The 16,161-nt window shown below is 36.6% G+C and overlaps 1 protein-coding gene across 1 annotated transcript; it reads left to right on the forward strand.

The window, feature by feature from the left end:
- The first annotated feature begins 443 nt into the window (after window positions 1-443).
- Window positions 444-3,303, forward strand: LOC117340436 (potassium voltage-gated channel subfamily C member 3-like). The gene is made up of 2 exons (XM_033902197.1): window positions 444-901; window positions 2,431-3,303. The coding sequence occupies exons 1-2, from the start codon at window positions 452-454 to the stop codon at window positions 3,301-3,303; spliced, it is 1,323 nt and encodes a 440-aa protein (XP_033758088.1). The 5' UTR covers window positions 444-451.
- The last annotated feature ends 12,858 nt before the right edge of the window (window positions 3,304-16,161 follow it).

Raw genomic sequence — 16,161 nt, forward strand, 5'->3', positions numbered from 1 at the left:
GTTCCTCTATATATCGTACTATATACTAACTGTTAATTCTAGTTCCTCTGTATATCGTAATATACTAACTGTTAATTCTAGTTCCTCTATATATCGTAATATACTAACTGTTAATTCTAGTTCCTCTATATATCGTAATATACTAACTGTTAATTCTAGTTCCTCTGTTTATCGTTATACACCGGCTGATCATTCACTTACAATACCAGAACTATAAGTCTTAACAATCAGACGAGAATTCAGTGTGTGTATCAGCAAGACTCGGTCATGTGAGAAAAGGAAACACCGATCTGGACAGGAAGTCAGTCGGACGTGTCGTGTTTATTCAGACAATACCACAGATCTGGACTAATGTATAAGAACAATGCTAAATGAAGCACAGCGAGATGGCCAACGTTTTTTGTAGGTAAAGGAATTATAGTTTGTTTGTTTACATCAAAACACGAATATCATGGATTCCAGAATGGTATTTAATATTCGGGGTTCTAGGTTCGAGACTTTAAAATCGACTTTATCAAAGGCACCAGGAAAACTACTAAAACAATTAGATACAGGTAGCGAATATTATGATCCAGGTAAACAGGAGTACTTCTTTGACCGCGACCCAGACATCTTTAACAGTGTGTTAAACATGTGTAATACAGGATTACTACACATCCCAAAACACATCTGTACCAGGCTCTTCAGATCAGAGATGATGTTTTGGGGTGTATCTACCACAAAGATATCCACGTGCTGCTGGGGGACCTACTTCAAAGAGGACGAAGAGGCGGAGGTTATTGAACATCTACAGGAAACAAATAAACAAGTGAACGAGATGTCACAATCTCTAAAGAAGGACAGTGCTCGATACAAATTCTGGATTACCATAGAAGACCCCGAGTCTTCACTAATAGCCAAGGTAGGCCGATCTGTGACGTAATGTCAACGTCAAACTATTGTCTATGACGTCATAGATTTATCAGTTTTAAACGTCACATTCTCCGATATTTAGACATAACGTTAACCTGTTCCTCAAAATTATAATATATCACAACGAATTACTCTTTCTGATCTTGTTCATTTTCGTCGTGACACCTGAATTCATTGACTTACATGATAAATATTAAAGCGACTATAACTGTAGATTTCATAATCGGTTTCATGTTCATAATATGATGACTTCTTATAAATAGTGATATCGGTTATATATAAAGATATACATGTATAGCGATGAACGAGCCTATACCGTTAAAACAATTCTATGAATATATATTTAAAAGAGTGTTCCGCGGAAAAAGCCGAGTGGAGTCACGTGAGTGCGAATGACTAATCCGCACAGCGTTCAGCTGACGCGCATTAATGTACATTGTTACCGTTCTACGTATTTCGAAAGGACGGCTGAGAACACTTTTGATGTTCTTAATGAAGAACAAGTCTTATCCTTACGATACTTAATTTTAATGTTACGAATGATAACATTTTTACAGTTATAGTCACTTTATGTTACACGAAAGGTAGCCATCGTTATTGTTTTCGCGGTCTTAATGATTAGCGCCTACAAAAGTCATACAACTGAATAGTTCCTTCCAATGTGAATTTGTAAATAAATGCAGTGATAGTAGAAACATTATTATATTAATATTAAATTATTAAACTACCTCCCTTAAACAATGTCTCACTTTTGGCCTTAATTTGGTATTTCACCCCTTTCTGAAAGGATTTAGGTTCAGTCCCTTGGCCTTTGATTGAGCGTTCGTGCCTGTGAGGATTCCCCAGACCGTGACATACCAGAGTCTTTTCCGTCAATAGTAGTCTTAAACTAATGGTACCGTATGACGTCAAAGTTCCTGCTTAACTTTTGGGGGTTAGACGACTGGTTTGACAGTTGTCATTATACAATTATTGCCCTTGTTCAGGGTTGACATGAATATTTGACCACCCGAGTTGGGGCTCACGAGAGGGTGACATAACGATTTTGGAGGGCTCACGAGAGGGTGACATGATGATATTCAGAGGATGACATGATGTTTCGAAAGCGACAGCAAGTAAATAATGAATTATTTGGAAATTTGTGGTTGACATAACGAATGTTTTTAATCACGTGACATGGTTTTCACTAATCAGAAGCTGTGATACAAGTCTAATGTATGATACTATATTTTGACAGGGTGGGGTATCCTGCTGGATATATTCGGCAGTATCCTTCAACGAGGTAACACTGAAGTCTGCATCAGTTTCGTGCAATCACAATGTGCCTTCCGAACCACTCATGCACAAACCATCGATGTCTCACACACGGGAGGCCGTCCTTAAAATGTTCATTTAAAAGGATTTTCAGGACAGTGAGCCGATGATGCAAACCCAACAATTGTATAAATGCAGGAATATCTTTTTAGTATATTTAAAATAACACCTATGTTTAATCAGCTTTTACTTTATACATTGTAGATGTGGTTCACGTTTTACATGGCCGTCGTCGTGGTGAGCAGCATCACTCTCTGTCTTTGGACCATGGACGCATTTCGGGCAGATCACTACCTATCGATATATCAACCAGACACTTTCGCCGAATTCCGAAACTCCTCCGAAAAATGGATGCGTTTGATGCTGACAGACCCGATATTGTCTGTACTTATCATAGACGCGCTATGTATGCTTATATTTACATTCGAATTTGTCGTCCATGTTTTAATTAGTCCCCGGAAACGACTTTTGCTCAAGCGACCCATCAACATAGTAACAATTCTCGTGATTGTTGTCATGTGGATAGGATTTGTGCTGGAATTCACCAAAGAAAAAATGGCTGCCAGCTCATCGACACGCCATTTCTTCTTCGCCTGTAAAGCTCTTACTATGGGGAGGCTGCTCTTATTTCTGAGACTGGGGAACCAATTCCGAGCGCTGCGCGTGTTGATAAAAAGTATCCGAGCAAGTCTGTTTGAACTGTTGCTGATGATCCTAACTTTTGCGATAGCTGCTCTTATCTTCGGTAACATGATGTTTTTTGTACAACTGGAGGAAATGGATGGCAAAGACAATCTCTTTATTTGGGTGTGGTGGGCTATAATTACAATGACAACCGTTGGATATGGCGACTATTTTCCAACTACTTTGCTTGGTTACGTTGTGGGAGTGACTTGTGCAATATGTGGAGTCGTCATTCTGGCAATGCCCATAGCAGTCATCTCGTCAAACTTCTCCGCGTATTACACACTTAGCAAAGACAAAGGTAGAATGGCTAAGATACGCAGGCGCGAAATGAAAAGTCTTAAAGAAAGTCAGGACGATACAAAACTTCTAATCAAGTCAGATTCTAGCTGATATGCTTTTGCTCATTGAAATGCTTTGTAATAATAAGTTTAAGTTACTTTGTACCACTATAGCACAGCAATATACATTATCAGTCGTTGTTATCGTACCTATAGCAACCAGCAAAGGTTTTCTCAACTTCCCGGATAGCATACAGCCGGTACTGACATCTCGGCGCGAACAACTCATACAGGACATTTCATATCACTTTATCATCTATGGCGTGTGGAATGTTGCAATATTCATAGAATTTATGTGTATGTTCTAAAAATAAATACATATATTTGTTCAAGGTGACTCATACGTTCTTAAATGTTTTCTGACTTTTCTCTCTGACTTCCCTTATTGTATTGCATTGTCAAAGAGACTCCAGGCATCTGAGTTTGACATCCGTCCTCATAAGGTAAGGGCGTTAAAATCCTAAAACAAAAAAACAACCAAGTCACACTTTAAAGCTGAACATCAATCAAACAGGGCAAGTAGACTGTGTTTACTAACGCAACCATGACTGCGGATACAATTGCTAGGCTCTTTTTAATTTAATTTTTTCAATACTAGTGTAACTCTGGTAAATATTAGTTTAGCGATATACCGCTCAGCTAGAGATATCTTCTCTTTAGCTCGATCGGTAGAGCGTAAGACTAGTAAGCCAGAGGTATAAGATGATGTACAAGGATCACATTGTTATTCTATCTTTGCTATTCAATGAGTGAATGACCAATCAATTTTATTGAATTGGTATCTTATCCTTCAGATAGAAATTTTGTTGTATATTCTCCTTTCAATGCTACAGATCTCAATGCCCCTGCCATACTCCAGTATGCAGCGTTCGGCTGTCATGCCTGTTCAGCTTTTGGCTTCTTTCTCGCCATCTTGCCAGACACATCCGTATCTCAAAGAAGGATTTTGTTGCAGTTGTGTCCTAAGTTTTGCTTTATACCATATAGGAGGTAAGTATTTTATTATCAACACTGGCATCAGGGCTAATGAATGGTGGTTAAGTAGGTAAATTTTGGTTTGATTTTGTTTAGTACTCTTCAACGCCCTCTTTACAGCTAATGTCCCATCAGGGGGGCGTCCACTGTGTGTGAGACGCATACGTCTCTTAAGTATGTAGTCACGTGTGCATCTGCTCCGCGAACATGTATTCAGTACTGCCCGATGTTACTGGACCAACTCAGATTCGAATTGAGTTGTTGTTTGTATCAATAGAAAATTATGCCCAAAGACATATCAACAGTGAACATAAATACATTAACAACAAGAACTGACAGTGACTAGAAACAACATCACTAAAATACCTACCGTAGCGGTAACAATGGCCGCGTAAACATGACACTCCATCCATAAAAAGTAACCTTGGTGATTACAACACAACACACACACACACCCCTAACAATGGCCGCGTAAACATGACACTCCATCCATAAAAAATGACCTTGGAGATTACAACACAACACACACACACCCCCTAACAATGGCCGCGTAAATATGACACTCCATCCATAAACAGCAACCTTGGAGATTACAACACCCCATCCCCCCTCCCTCCCCCCCCCCCCCCCCTCTCAGGTAGGGCGAAAGAATTGTACCTGCTGCCCCCATTGCAAGAGGCGACTAAATTTGGGATCTTATCTTTTCTCTTCTTTCTTTACAGCTTTCTTCTTCCAAATGTCTCCCACTTTTGGCATTTAGTTTAGCGTTCGCCCCTGTGAGGAAGGCTTTGGGTTCTGTCCCCTGGCCAAGACATACCAGTCTTTAAAAATGGTATTTGCTAATCCTGCTTAGCGCTCAGCATATTTGGAGTGGAACGACTGATTCGCCCGTTGTCAGTATAGTGTGACTGGGTGGGGTGTGCTGCTGGGTGTCTTCGGCAGTATACTTCAGTGAGGTATCACTTTAAATCGGCAAAAGTTCCGGCCTATCACAAGGAGACATAACATGAACATACCGCAGCCTCCCAAAACACACATACGCACGGGAGGTCGTCCTTAAATGACCTTAGTTGTTAACAGGACGTTAAACAAAATACCCCCCCCCCCCCCCCCCCCCCCAAAAAAAAAACCCAAAAAAAACAAACCATGCTACTCGATACATATTAAGCAACCTTTGAGACGACCTACTTAATTATGTTCATGCAAAGGTGGGAAGGGCCAGGTACAATGTCGCCGCTTACAAAATACATCAAAATATAGTTGCACATATCCAATAATGTTTTGATCTAAATTCCCTTTCATGAAAACAGAACAACGAAAACTATATGATCATCCTTGTCCCCATTTAGATTGAATAACTATACGCATAATTTTACACTAATTTTAAAACATATAATTTAATTTTGCTTGTAACAAGCATTTTCATTGGCTCAAAAAATTATGTTATCATCTCATAACATAAATAATGACTGTGACGTTGGCGGAGTAATCGTTGTTCACGGGATTTTGTATTTAGTATTTATACAGTCATAACAGAAAAAACTGGAGTGTACTCTAAATAAACCGCGAAGCGGTTTATGGAGAGAGTACACTCCAGTTTTTTATGTTATGACTGTATAACAGAAAAAATAATTAATGTTAATTCTTATAATTTAATTTCGTCTTATACACACCAAGATATTTCACTTTCTTTGGCGAACTCTTTTCTGTGATAAATTATTACGCAACGTCATCAGCCAATCAAAAATGACGTTACATTTCGCAACGTCAAAAATTTTGTTATGGAGGTATAACAAAATTATTTCAGCCAATGAAAATGCGTGTTTCATACAAAATTAAATTATTAAGGGTTAACTGTAATATCTGTACTCTTTTCATAAACCGCTTCGCGGTTTATTCAGAGTACACCCCACTTTTTTGTGTCATTGCTCAATAACGTAAAAAATATTACAGTTAACCCTTATATCTCCCTATTGAGTCTCGCCTTCTGCCCCACGATACTCAATTTTATCAATATTGAGTCGCCTTCATCCAAACATTTTGCAAACCGATTAAATATACAGGTATGACTACTATTTATGACCTGTAGCGATACTTCACTTTTGCTAATTCTTTAAAACAGAGAATTGTATTTTGCGTATTGACGTTATCTGTTATAACTGCTTTCTACTTACAAACTATTATTTCAACAAAACCTACATTTCATGACAGGGTTGCTGAGCATTACAGGATGCATCGTTCTCCGTGTTCTATATCCATAAACCACACTTGGTTATTCCTTCTACATGTGTGTAGCATCCGGCACCTACACGCTGTTTCTGGTAAAGTGCTTTCAGATGTAGCTAAAACTGTTCAGATAATGGTAAAGAAATGGATACATTTTTATCAAAATAACCGTATCTTTGTCCTGGCAATACAACTTCCACCTATCATTTCAATCGTGATTCTCACTCACCTATGACATTTATGCTTTGTTTTGTGTTCAAAAATATTTAAAAATTAATATTGTGTATTTTATTGGTAAATGAAAATATTATGTTTTGTTTTCTATATCTACCAAGCTGCTTTAACACCAATTTATTACCAGGTCACAACTTTTTGGACATTGGTAGTATGTTGTCTTATCCCTGAAAATGAATCACCAGGTGGAGCCATTGGTCAGCAAACTGGAGATGACGACAACGGACACCAAAGCAGGGAAACTATCGGGCATTGTTCTTCCATGGAGTTGGAAGGTATTGGAGACCCATCAGAAATCAATGTCTACCACACAGATATAAACCAACAGCATGTTTCTATTGGCAGGGGACATGTGAACAATGCCTGTCAAACAGATAGCAGTCAACAGCAAGTGAACATGGCTAGAGCACAAGTTCATGTGACGCTGTATGAAAACTTATTTGGTTGGACAAGATCGGGGCGTTTCACTTCGGTTAGGTAGAACAATGGCTGACTAAACCTCGCTACCCATAATTTGCCATCATGACAACCAAATGACGTATAGTATTTTTGAAAATAGCACATTGTATTGGCTATCCCTCAAAACCGGTTTATACCAATGTTACCATCAAACACGTTTCCATAGTAACATTTATGGAAACGCCTGGTGTCTTAAAAACTCTATTTGTTTTCTTAAAATATTAATTGTGACAAAGTTACAAAAATGTGTTAAATGGTAAAAATGAAAATATAGTCTAATGATAATAAAATGTGAGAATCAATGCCGAAGTGTTTATACATGTATAGTCGAAATTAAAACTGGATACCTACCAACTTTTTATGTAAAGAGCCGCGAAAAATCTTATACACGCATGCGCAATGCGACTAATGCCCCAATTAAACCTATAAACAAAAACATACATCTCCTTTGACTTAGAGGCATACATTAAGTTTGAATGAACTTGACCTGGGTACTGATGAGTTATTTGCCATCAAACAAACCTGTATACTGTGATCAGTTTACCATGGCAACCACAATTTGCATATAAACGTCTATTTACATCTACACATGATCCACAACATTCCTGTGTAGTTTCGATAAAATTCATTAAAGCTGACAGTGCAAGTTAAAAAGCATCCAATTGAAATTAAAAAAATAATACATGTACAGATTTCCAAAAATCGTTTCCGAGACAATCCCCAGTTACGGTAGTGTCGTATCTAAGGACGGGCAGACAGTTTTCTTCTTTGTTATGCGTGGATACAACCAATGCTTTTTTTTTTGGATGCTTTTAACTTGCACTGTCATCTTTAAACATGATTGGTGCATTATCGACAAGATGGCCACCATAGGGTTTATGTGGTTATCATGGTAACTAAATCACTTCTTTTGTTTTGAAAAATAGTACCGTTGCATGTTATATACCAAGTGTCAGCTTATAATTGATTAATATTTCGATCTGTTTCCGTAATAACTGTTCTTAAAACACCTGATGTTGAACGGCCTGTGTGACCTAATGGCTAGTACTCTAATGCATGCGTATGACGTCAGAAGTGTGGCGTGCATTCCATGCTTTAATACGGTTTCCAATATAATAACAATTACCACAAGGACAGTAAAACGTAGTGGCATCACGGGTTACAATCAGGGTAAGAAAATTATGGCACCTCATGACATCTGGGAGACATGAGAACTTGTTATCAGAACACTTATCATCATCACTGGACAAGGTTAATGTGTACAAAATAGCCGGTCGTCAAATCTAAATGTGTTTGGATCATTTTGTGAATGCAGTCAGATCTCCGCTTAGCTTCAATAGAGGTTTACATTTCGCTAGATGTACAAAAAGATGATATGATCTAAATAAAGGCATGAACTGAAGAGATGCACTGTAGTTGTCATTGTTATTTCAGTCGATAAAAGGTCAGTTTGGTCGTATAGTGTGTGTTTATTCATCAAAACCGATACAGTTAAAGTAACATGTAGTTATGGATTCGCCGAATGGGCCACAACCAAATGATATTAAACTGTAACGGGAATGGACTTTGTGAGTTATGTACCTTTGATTGAGAGTTGTGTCCCTTAGCAGAAGTATGGCTTTGTGTATGTATTAGAGTATTTTGTGGAATTATAGTTGAATTATTAATTGTGAGTGTGAATATATGTGTTCAGAATGTAGAATATATGTAGTATGAGAGTATGTATATAGTTTGGGAATGTGTGCTTGTAACTATGATTGTGTATTTTATATTGAAAACAGTGTATGCTAATCTATGTCTACCACTGTGAATGAAAACGGATGCAAGTTTATATGTGTGAATGTACCTAGTATGCGTGGGAAGTTGTATGAAGATATAGAAGCTGGTACTTCATTGTTGCAAGTTGGTTATCAAACTTTAAAAAAAGCAAGTTGGTTGTTTATTTCCCTTCTATTCTTTCCTTTCTACACTTTCCTTTCACTTAACAGAAGCCATTGGCTGGTTGTTTTCCTTCAATATTTCAGTCTATGTTTTGGGTTATAGCTGTAATTCAAACCGTTAAAGAATTGGTGCCGTGAGAAACTTTTTAGTCATCCATACTTTGAATGTGTATCTGTGTGTGATTAATACTATGGAGACATTGTTGAAGTCCTTTAGTATCAGTCCTACATTGTATTATGTTTTATGAACCAGGATTTACACATGTTGGTATTCTGTTTTGTGAACCAGGAGTAACACCTGTTGGTATTCTGTTTGTGTGAACCAGGAGTAACACATGTTGGTATTCTGTTTGTGTGAACCAGGAGTAACACCTGTTGGTATTCTGTTTTATGAACCAGGAGTAACACATGTTGGTATTCTGTTTTGTGAACCAGGAGTAACACCTGTTGGTATTCTGTTTTATGAACCCGGAGTCCCACCTGTTGGTATTCTGTTTTATGAACCAGGAGTAACACCAGTTGGTATTCTGTTTTATGAACCAGGAGTAACACCAGTTGGTATTCTGTTTTATGAACCAGGAGTAACACCAGTTGGTATTTTGTTTTATGAACCAGGAGTAACACATGTTGGTATTCTGTTTTATGAACCAGGAGTCACACCAGTTGGTATTCTGTTTGTGTGAACCAGGAGTAACACATGTTGGTATTCTGTTTCATGAACCAGGAGTAACACATGTTGGTATTCTGTTTTGTGAACCAGGAGTAACACCTGTTGGTATTCTGTTTGTGTGAACCAGGAGTAACACATGTTGGTATTCTGTTTTGTGAACCAGGAGTAACACATGTTGGTATTCTGTTTGTGTGAACCAGGAGTAACACATGTTGGTATTCTGTTTTATGAACCAGGAGTCACACCAGTTGGTATTCTGTTTTATGAACCAGGAGTAACACATGTTGGTATTCTGTTTTATGAACCAGGAGTAACACATGTTGCTTTCTGTTTTATGAACCAGGAGTAACACATGTTGGTATTCTGTTTGTGTGAACCAGGAGTAACACATGTTGGTATTCTGTTTTATAAACCAGGAGTAACACATGTTGGTATTCTGTTTTATGAACCAGGAGTAACACATGTTGGTATTCTGTTTTATGAACCAGGAGTCCCACCTGTTGGTATTCTGTTTTGTGAACCAGGATTTGAACATGTTGGTATTCTGTTTTGTGAACCAGGATTTGAACATGTTGGTATTCTGTTTTGTGAACCAGGATTTGAACATGTTGGTATTCTGTTTTGTTAACCAGTATTTAAACGTGTTGGTATTCTGTTTTGTGAACCAGGATTTGAACATGTTGGTATTCTGTTTCATAAACAAAGAGTAACACATGTTGGTATTCTGTTTTATAAACCAGGAGTAACACATGTTGGTATTCTGTTTGTGTGAACCAGGAGTAACACATGTTGGTATTCTGTTTGTGTGAACCAGGAGTAACACATGTTGATATTCTGTTTGTGTGAACCAGGAGTAACACCTGTTGGTATTCTGTTTTATGAACCAGGAGTAACACATGTTGGTATTCTGTTTCATGAACCAGGAGTAACACATGTTGGTATTCGGTTTGTGTGAACCAGGAGTAACACATATTTGTATTCTGTTTTATGAACCAGGAGTCACACCAGTTGGTATTCTGTTTGTGTGAACCAGGAGTAACACATGTTGGTATTCTGTTTTATGAACCAGGAGTAATACATGCATGTTTGTACATGTTTTCTGTTTTGTGAATAAAGAGTATAAGTCTGATTATATAATTACACCATTTATTTTAAAATCAATATTATAATTATAATTCAATTACTTCACACAGTACAAAAATCTATCTTAATGATAACAGTATTTTGGAATCCAGTAAAAATTATAAAACATAATTCTGAATTTGAAATAGGAAATTAATCTTTCTTCTATAGAGACTGGTACAAGAAAGAAATAGTCATTTTAGGTAATATGTTGAAAGACCTACTAAATCAATTTACTTTACTTTTAAAGAATTTGTTCAGAAGTATCGTGTTAATGCTAACCATGGCTTGTTGACATCTGTTTTGAAATTCATTGAGAAAAACACTGCTCCATCTTACAGGATTTCTATTCCATATATACCCACAAATATTTATTTTTTTAAATACAAAAGAGGTGAAGGATATGTTTATTAGCAATAAAATATTTCCTACAGGAAGAATAAAGTGAGAACATGTTGCAGTAGAATTTGCAAACAAAACATGTAAATCTATTTTCATGACCGTTCTAGGTAAAAACACAAAATTAAATGGCATCAGTTTCATGTGAATCATTATATATTAACAACAAACAGCATGTTATTTAAACCAAGCCTTGTTCTAACACCTTTATGTTAACTATATTTAAAAGAAACTCTTATTCACAGTATATGGGAATGTCAAGAAGTTCAAAAACTATTGAAAAGCTTTAAAAGACTATCAAATATATTACAGTGTAACTATTCCATTCTCTATTAATAACACTTCTTACCGTTTTTGAATATTGAATCCAACTTGCAAATGCCAGAGTTAATAATGAGATCATTTTACTTGTTTAACCAAAATATATAGGAGCAGATGTCTTCATAATTCTCTTCATTGAGGTTCTTACAATCTAAGATAGTTATAAAGCAAATATTTATCTAGAAGTTAAGGTCAGGCTGAATCTGAAAAAAAATTGATAGAGAATGGGATAAATACAAGGGTTTACTTGAACTAGCCATTTGTTACAATACCATAATATCCTTATCTTCTCATTTCCTTAATAGTTATCTTGAAACAGATCAAAGTTACATAAAGAAGCTTCACATTATATAAATTTTATTGGTGTTACCCCTCTCCCCATTTCTTTGTACCCCCTATTTCTCCTTAAAATGTATATATTAGAGCAAATTCTATAATATAAATAGTTATGTATGACTGTAAATGCATGTTTTCTGTGTTCTATTTAATAGGTTCATATTTTCATTAAAAGAAAACTATAAGAATTAAATAGTACCAAATCACAACCAATAATATAATTACCACTCACTACAGGAAGAGGAAAGCAATAAGGTTAGGTGAGACAACCTCACTAGCCAATACATCGTCTGGAATCTATACTGTAGGTTGAGATGTAAGCTGTACATGTATGTCTATTCTAGACGATACATAAACACACATATATAGACTACTTTATGCATCTTAATCTCTAGGGTATGAATGCTTGGTTTGTTAAATGGGATCCCCTCCTGTGTGAGGACAGCTCATTGTGTGTTTTATTCTCTTAGAGCATTAGAATTATTTGAACCTTAAAAAAAAAGAAACAAAACCCTAACAAAACAAACAAACATTAACAAGATGCCCAATGTGTCTGCAATGAACAACCAATTGGAACTTGTTAACTACCTCAAACAACAACACGAATGTGACTGGTGTATGGATATGTAATGAATTAGAACATTCTATTTACAGAAGTAAGAGAAGCATAAATATTGTAAAGAATTCAAAATGAAAAAAATATTTCAAATATACAAAAATGTATAGTAAAGAATTAAAAATGAAAAGAATATCTCAAATATATATTAAAGAATCTAAAATGAAAAAAAAAAACCCATTTCAAATACAAATATATACAAAGTTTTTTATATGATTGAAATGATGCCATGTCAGTGTTTCCACTGAAAAGGTAACATGTTTTTGAGAACAGTTCTGACTTCCTCATCACGCCATGTGTTACCCTGGCACCTTTATACCCCCTCCATATTAGGAAGGTTGGGATACAGTATAGGCTGGAATCAGCCAATCTTCATCTTCACCAATCTACTAAGGTGTTGTCTTTGTCGTGCCGACAGCTGACCATTCAGACTGATAAACCGTTGCTGCTCCTCCAATTGCTTGAGTTCTGTTTGAGTCTTGACCGACACCAGCTCCGAGCTGTACAAATCTTGTTCACCGAGAGGTTTGGCATTTCTCTCCTCGTAGTGGTACAGGAGAATCACATCAGCTGTAACAACAAATAAACTTTTCTGTACTTGAACTGCCTCTTTGAATTATTCTAACTATGCTTCACATACTAACCATATTTCACATGCTAACCATGCTTCACACTCTTTCCATGCTTTGCTTGATAACTATGCTTCACATACTTATCATGCTTCACATACTAACCATGTTTCAAATACAACTAACCATGTTTAACATATTAACCATGCTTCACATACTAACCATGCTTCAGATACTAACCATGCTTCACACACTAAGCATGCTTCACATACTAACCATGCTTCACATACTAACCATGCTTCACATACTAACCATGTTTCACATACAACTACCGGTAACCATGTTTAAAATATTAACCATGCTTCACATACTAACCATGCTTCACATACTAACCATGCTTCACATACAACTAACCATGTTTCACATACAACTAACCATGTTTCACATATTAACCATGCTTCACATACACCATGCTTCACATACTAACCATGCTTCAAATACTAACCATGCTTCACACACTAAGCATGCTTCACATACTAACCATGCTTCACATACTAACCATGTTTCACATACAACTACCGGTAACCATGTTTAAAATATTAACCATGCTTCACATACTAACCATGTTTCACATACTAACCATGCTTCACATACTAACCATGCTTCACATACAACTAACCATGTTTCACATACAACTAACCATGTTTCACATATTAACCATGCTTCACATACACCATGCTTCACATACTAACCATGCTTCAAATACTAACCATGCTTCACACACTAAGCATGCTTCACATACTAAGCATGCTTCACATACTAACCATGCTTCACATACTAACCATGCTTCAAATATTAACCATGCTTCAAATACTAACCATGCTTCACACACTAAGCATGCTTCACATACTAAGCATGCTTCACACACTAAGCATGCTTCACATACTAACCATGCTTCACATACTAACCATGCTTCAAATACTAACCATGCTTCACATACCAATCATGCTTTACTTAATGACTATACTATACCCAAGCAGGAAAAGATTAACATTTTTGCATCTGTGCTACAGACGTAAATCAATGCAACATACTGATCAGTATTACTTAAGCAATATGCGTCCTCTTCCTGCCCTTTTTAGTTGTGATACTGTTAATAAAGATGGTGCAGGTTCTGATATTGGGAAAAAATATAGTTTCTCAAAATAGTAGCATTAACCTTGACCTTACAACCCTGGAACTTAGACTTGTCCATGATATTATGAACCTTTTTAAGTGTCTAAAGTTTGATCAAAATCCCTCAAGAAATGAAGCCTCAAGAGTGTTAACAAGTTTTTTCTAAAAATTTGGGTTTTGAGAAAAAGACTTGAATTTTCAGTCAGTCTGACCCCTTTTTGCGCTGCCCATCAGTCCTGTGAGGGCTGGGGACCATATGATTCATCATTATGGTTGACCTTTGGCTTTAGAATGCTGGATGATTCCAATGAAATCAGTTTAGGGGTTTCTGCATGCGGAGTCAAAAATGTCACAATATCAGGGCATTCTGATTAGAAGTCAAAAATGGTTTACGAATGCACAACACACAACTCTTCAACTCTGTCTCAGGTGACCTAATATTGCCTCAAAAAATGAAGCTGCTATAGGGACCAACCAACCTATTGTTTTTCCATAGACTATAGTGTTAACCTTTTGAGTATATCATTAAAATTCTTGAATCCAACATGGCAATTATGGTTTATATGAGAGTTTAAGGTCTCATATAACACGTAATAAAAAAAACCCGTTATGTCCTTCACCTCAAATTTTCTCCAGGGTAGCCATTTTGAAAAATGAGTGAATTTCGCAGTAAAAATTTTCAAAAATCTTAAAAGTTTTCCTATTAATTATTATTACCCAAACTTTTGGAAAAAATTCAATCGGACTTACAAAATTTATATCAACATTTCTTATAGATAGTTACCTATCAGGCTACAGTACATATCTTTTTTCTTACTTCATAACACACTGGCCAATCAGTGACTGCCAGACATTTTATCCTTGGCTCAACTTTCTATACACAGGGGATGTTTCAAAAGTCTATTGTTTCAATTTGTTGGTTGTTCCCTTTGTTAGAGTGCTTCAAAACATCGGTTGGTGTTCTGTTTGTACATAGAGAGGGACAAGGTATATATACAACCTCACCTCCTAAAGCAGCAGAGATCTAACAAGGAGATAGCATTATCAGATGTTTACCCTGAAGGATCATGCAAAGTTGTTGGGGACTTTTTAAGAAAATTATAATACATGTATGTTATAGATAAATGATAAAAGACACTAAGGTATAGCTACATCAAAGATGTACAAATAAATTGTATGAACACACTACCAATTTTCAATAACCAAGAGGCCTAGAGACATTATATAAGGCCTAAGTTGTGGTTCGTGAAAAAAAGAGCTCAACTTTCTTTCAAGATCACAGGGGTCAAATGTGCTAAAATCTTTGAAATACATTTTTCTCAAGGTCATTAGAGTCAAATCTGCCAAAATATATATCAAAACTCAAGTGGATATTAAGGCCCAAAGCCTCTTATTAAGATTTGCTTTGGACAGCAACAGCATAAGTTAGTGATTTGGGCCGTTTGTACAGGTAAATGGTGAAATACAGTAAACAAAAGCTCCACTAAGATGTCTGTAATTACTTTATCAGGCCGCAAGAATAAACTAAAGTTCTGTTATTTTATCATGAATTTAAAACAGCTGAATTACATGTAGTTATGCTATCACCCATTCCTATACAAGCTGGAAATATACAGAAAATTGTAATGAATCAAAATAAAACATACTTTTAGAGAAAAAATTTGCACATGTAGTTTCTCTTGTCTAATTCTATGAGCAATACTCTAGATGCTGCATCAGACAGACAGAACCCATTTAATACAAATTAACACAGGTAGAGGAGGGGGGGGGGGGGGGGGGGGGGGGGGGGGGGGGGGGGGGGGGGGGGCAGGTGGTGTAACAGTATACTAGGGGAGGTTGATTGTCTTAACTACAGGGGAGGAAATAG

The sequence above is a fragment of the Pecten maximus genome, chromosome 13 (assembly GCF_902652985.1).
Source record: "Pecten maximus chromosome 13, xPecMax1.1, whole genome shotgun sequence".
In the NCBI taxonomy this organism is placed as follows: Eukaryota; Metazoa; Mollusca; class Bivalvia; order Pectinida; family Pectinidae; genus Pecten; species Pecten maximus.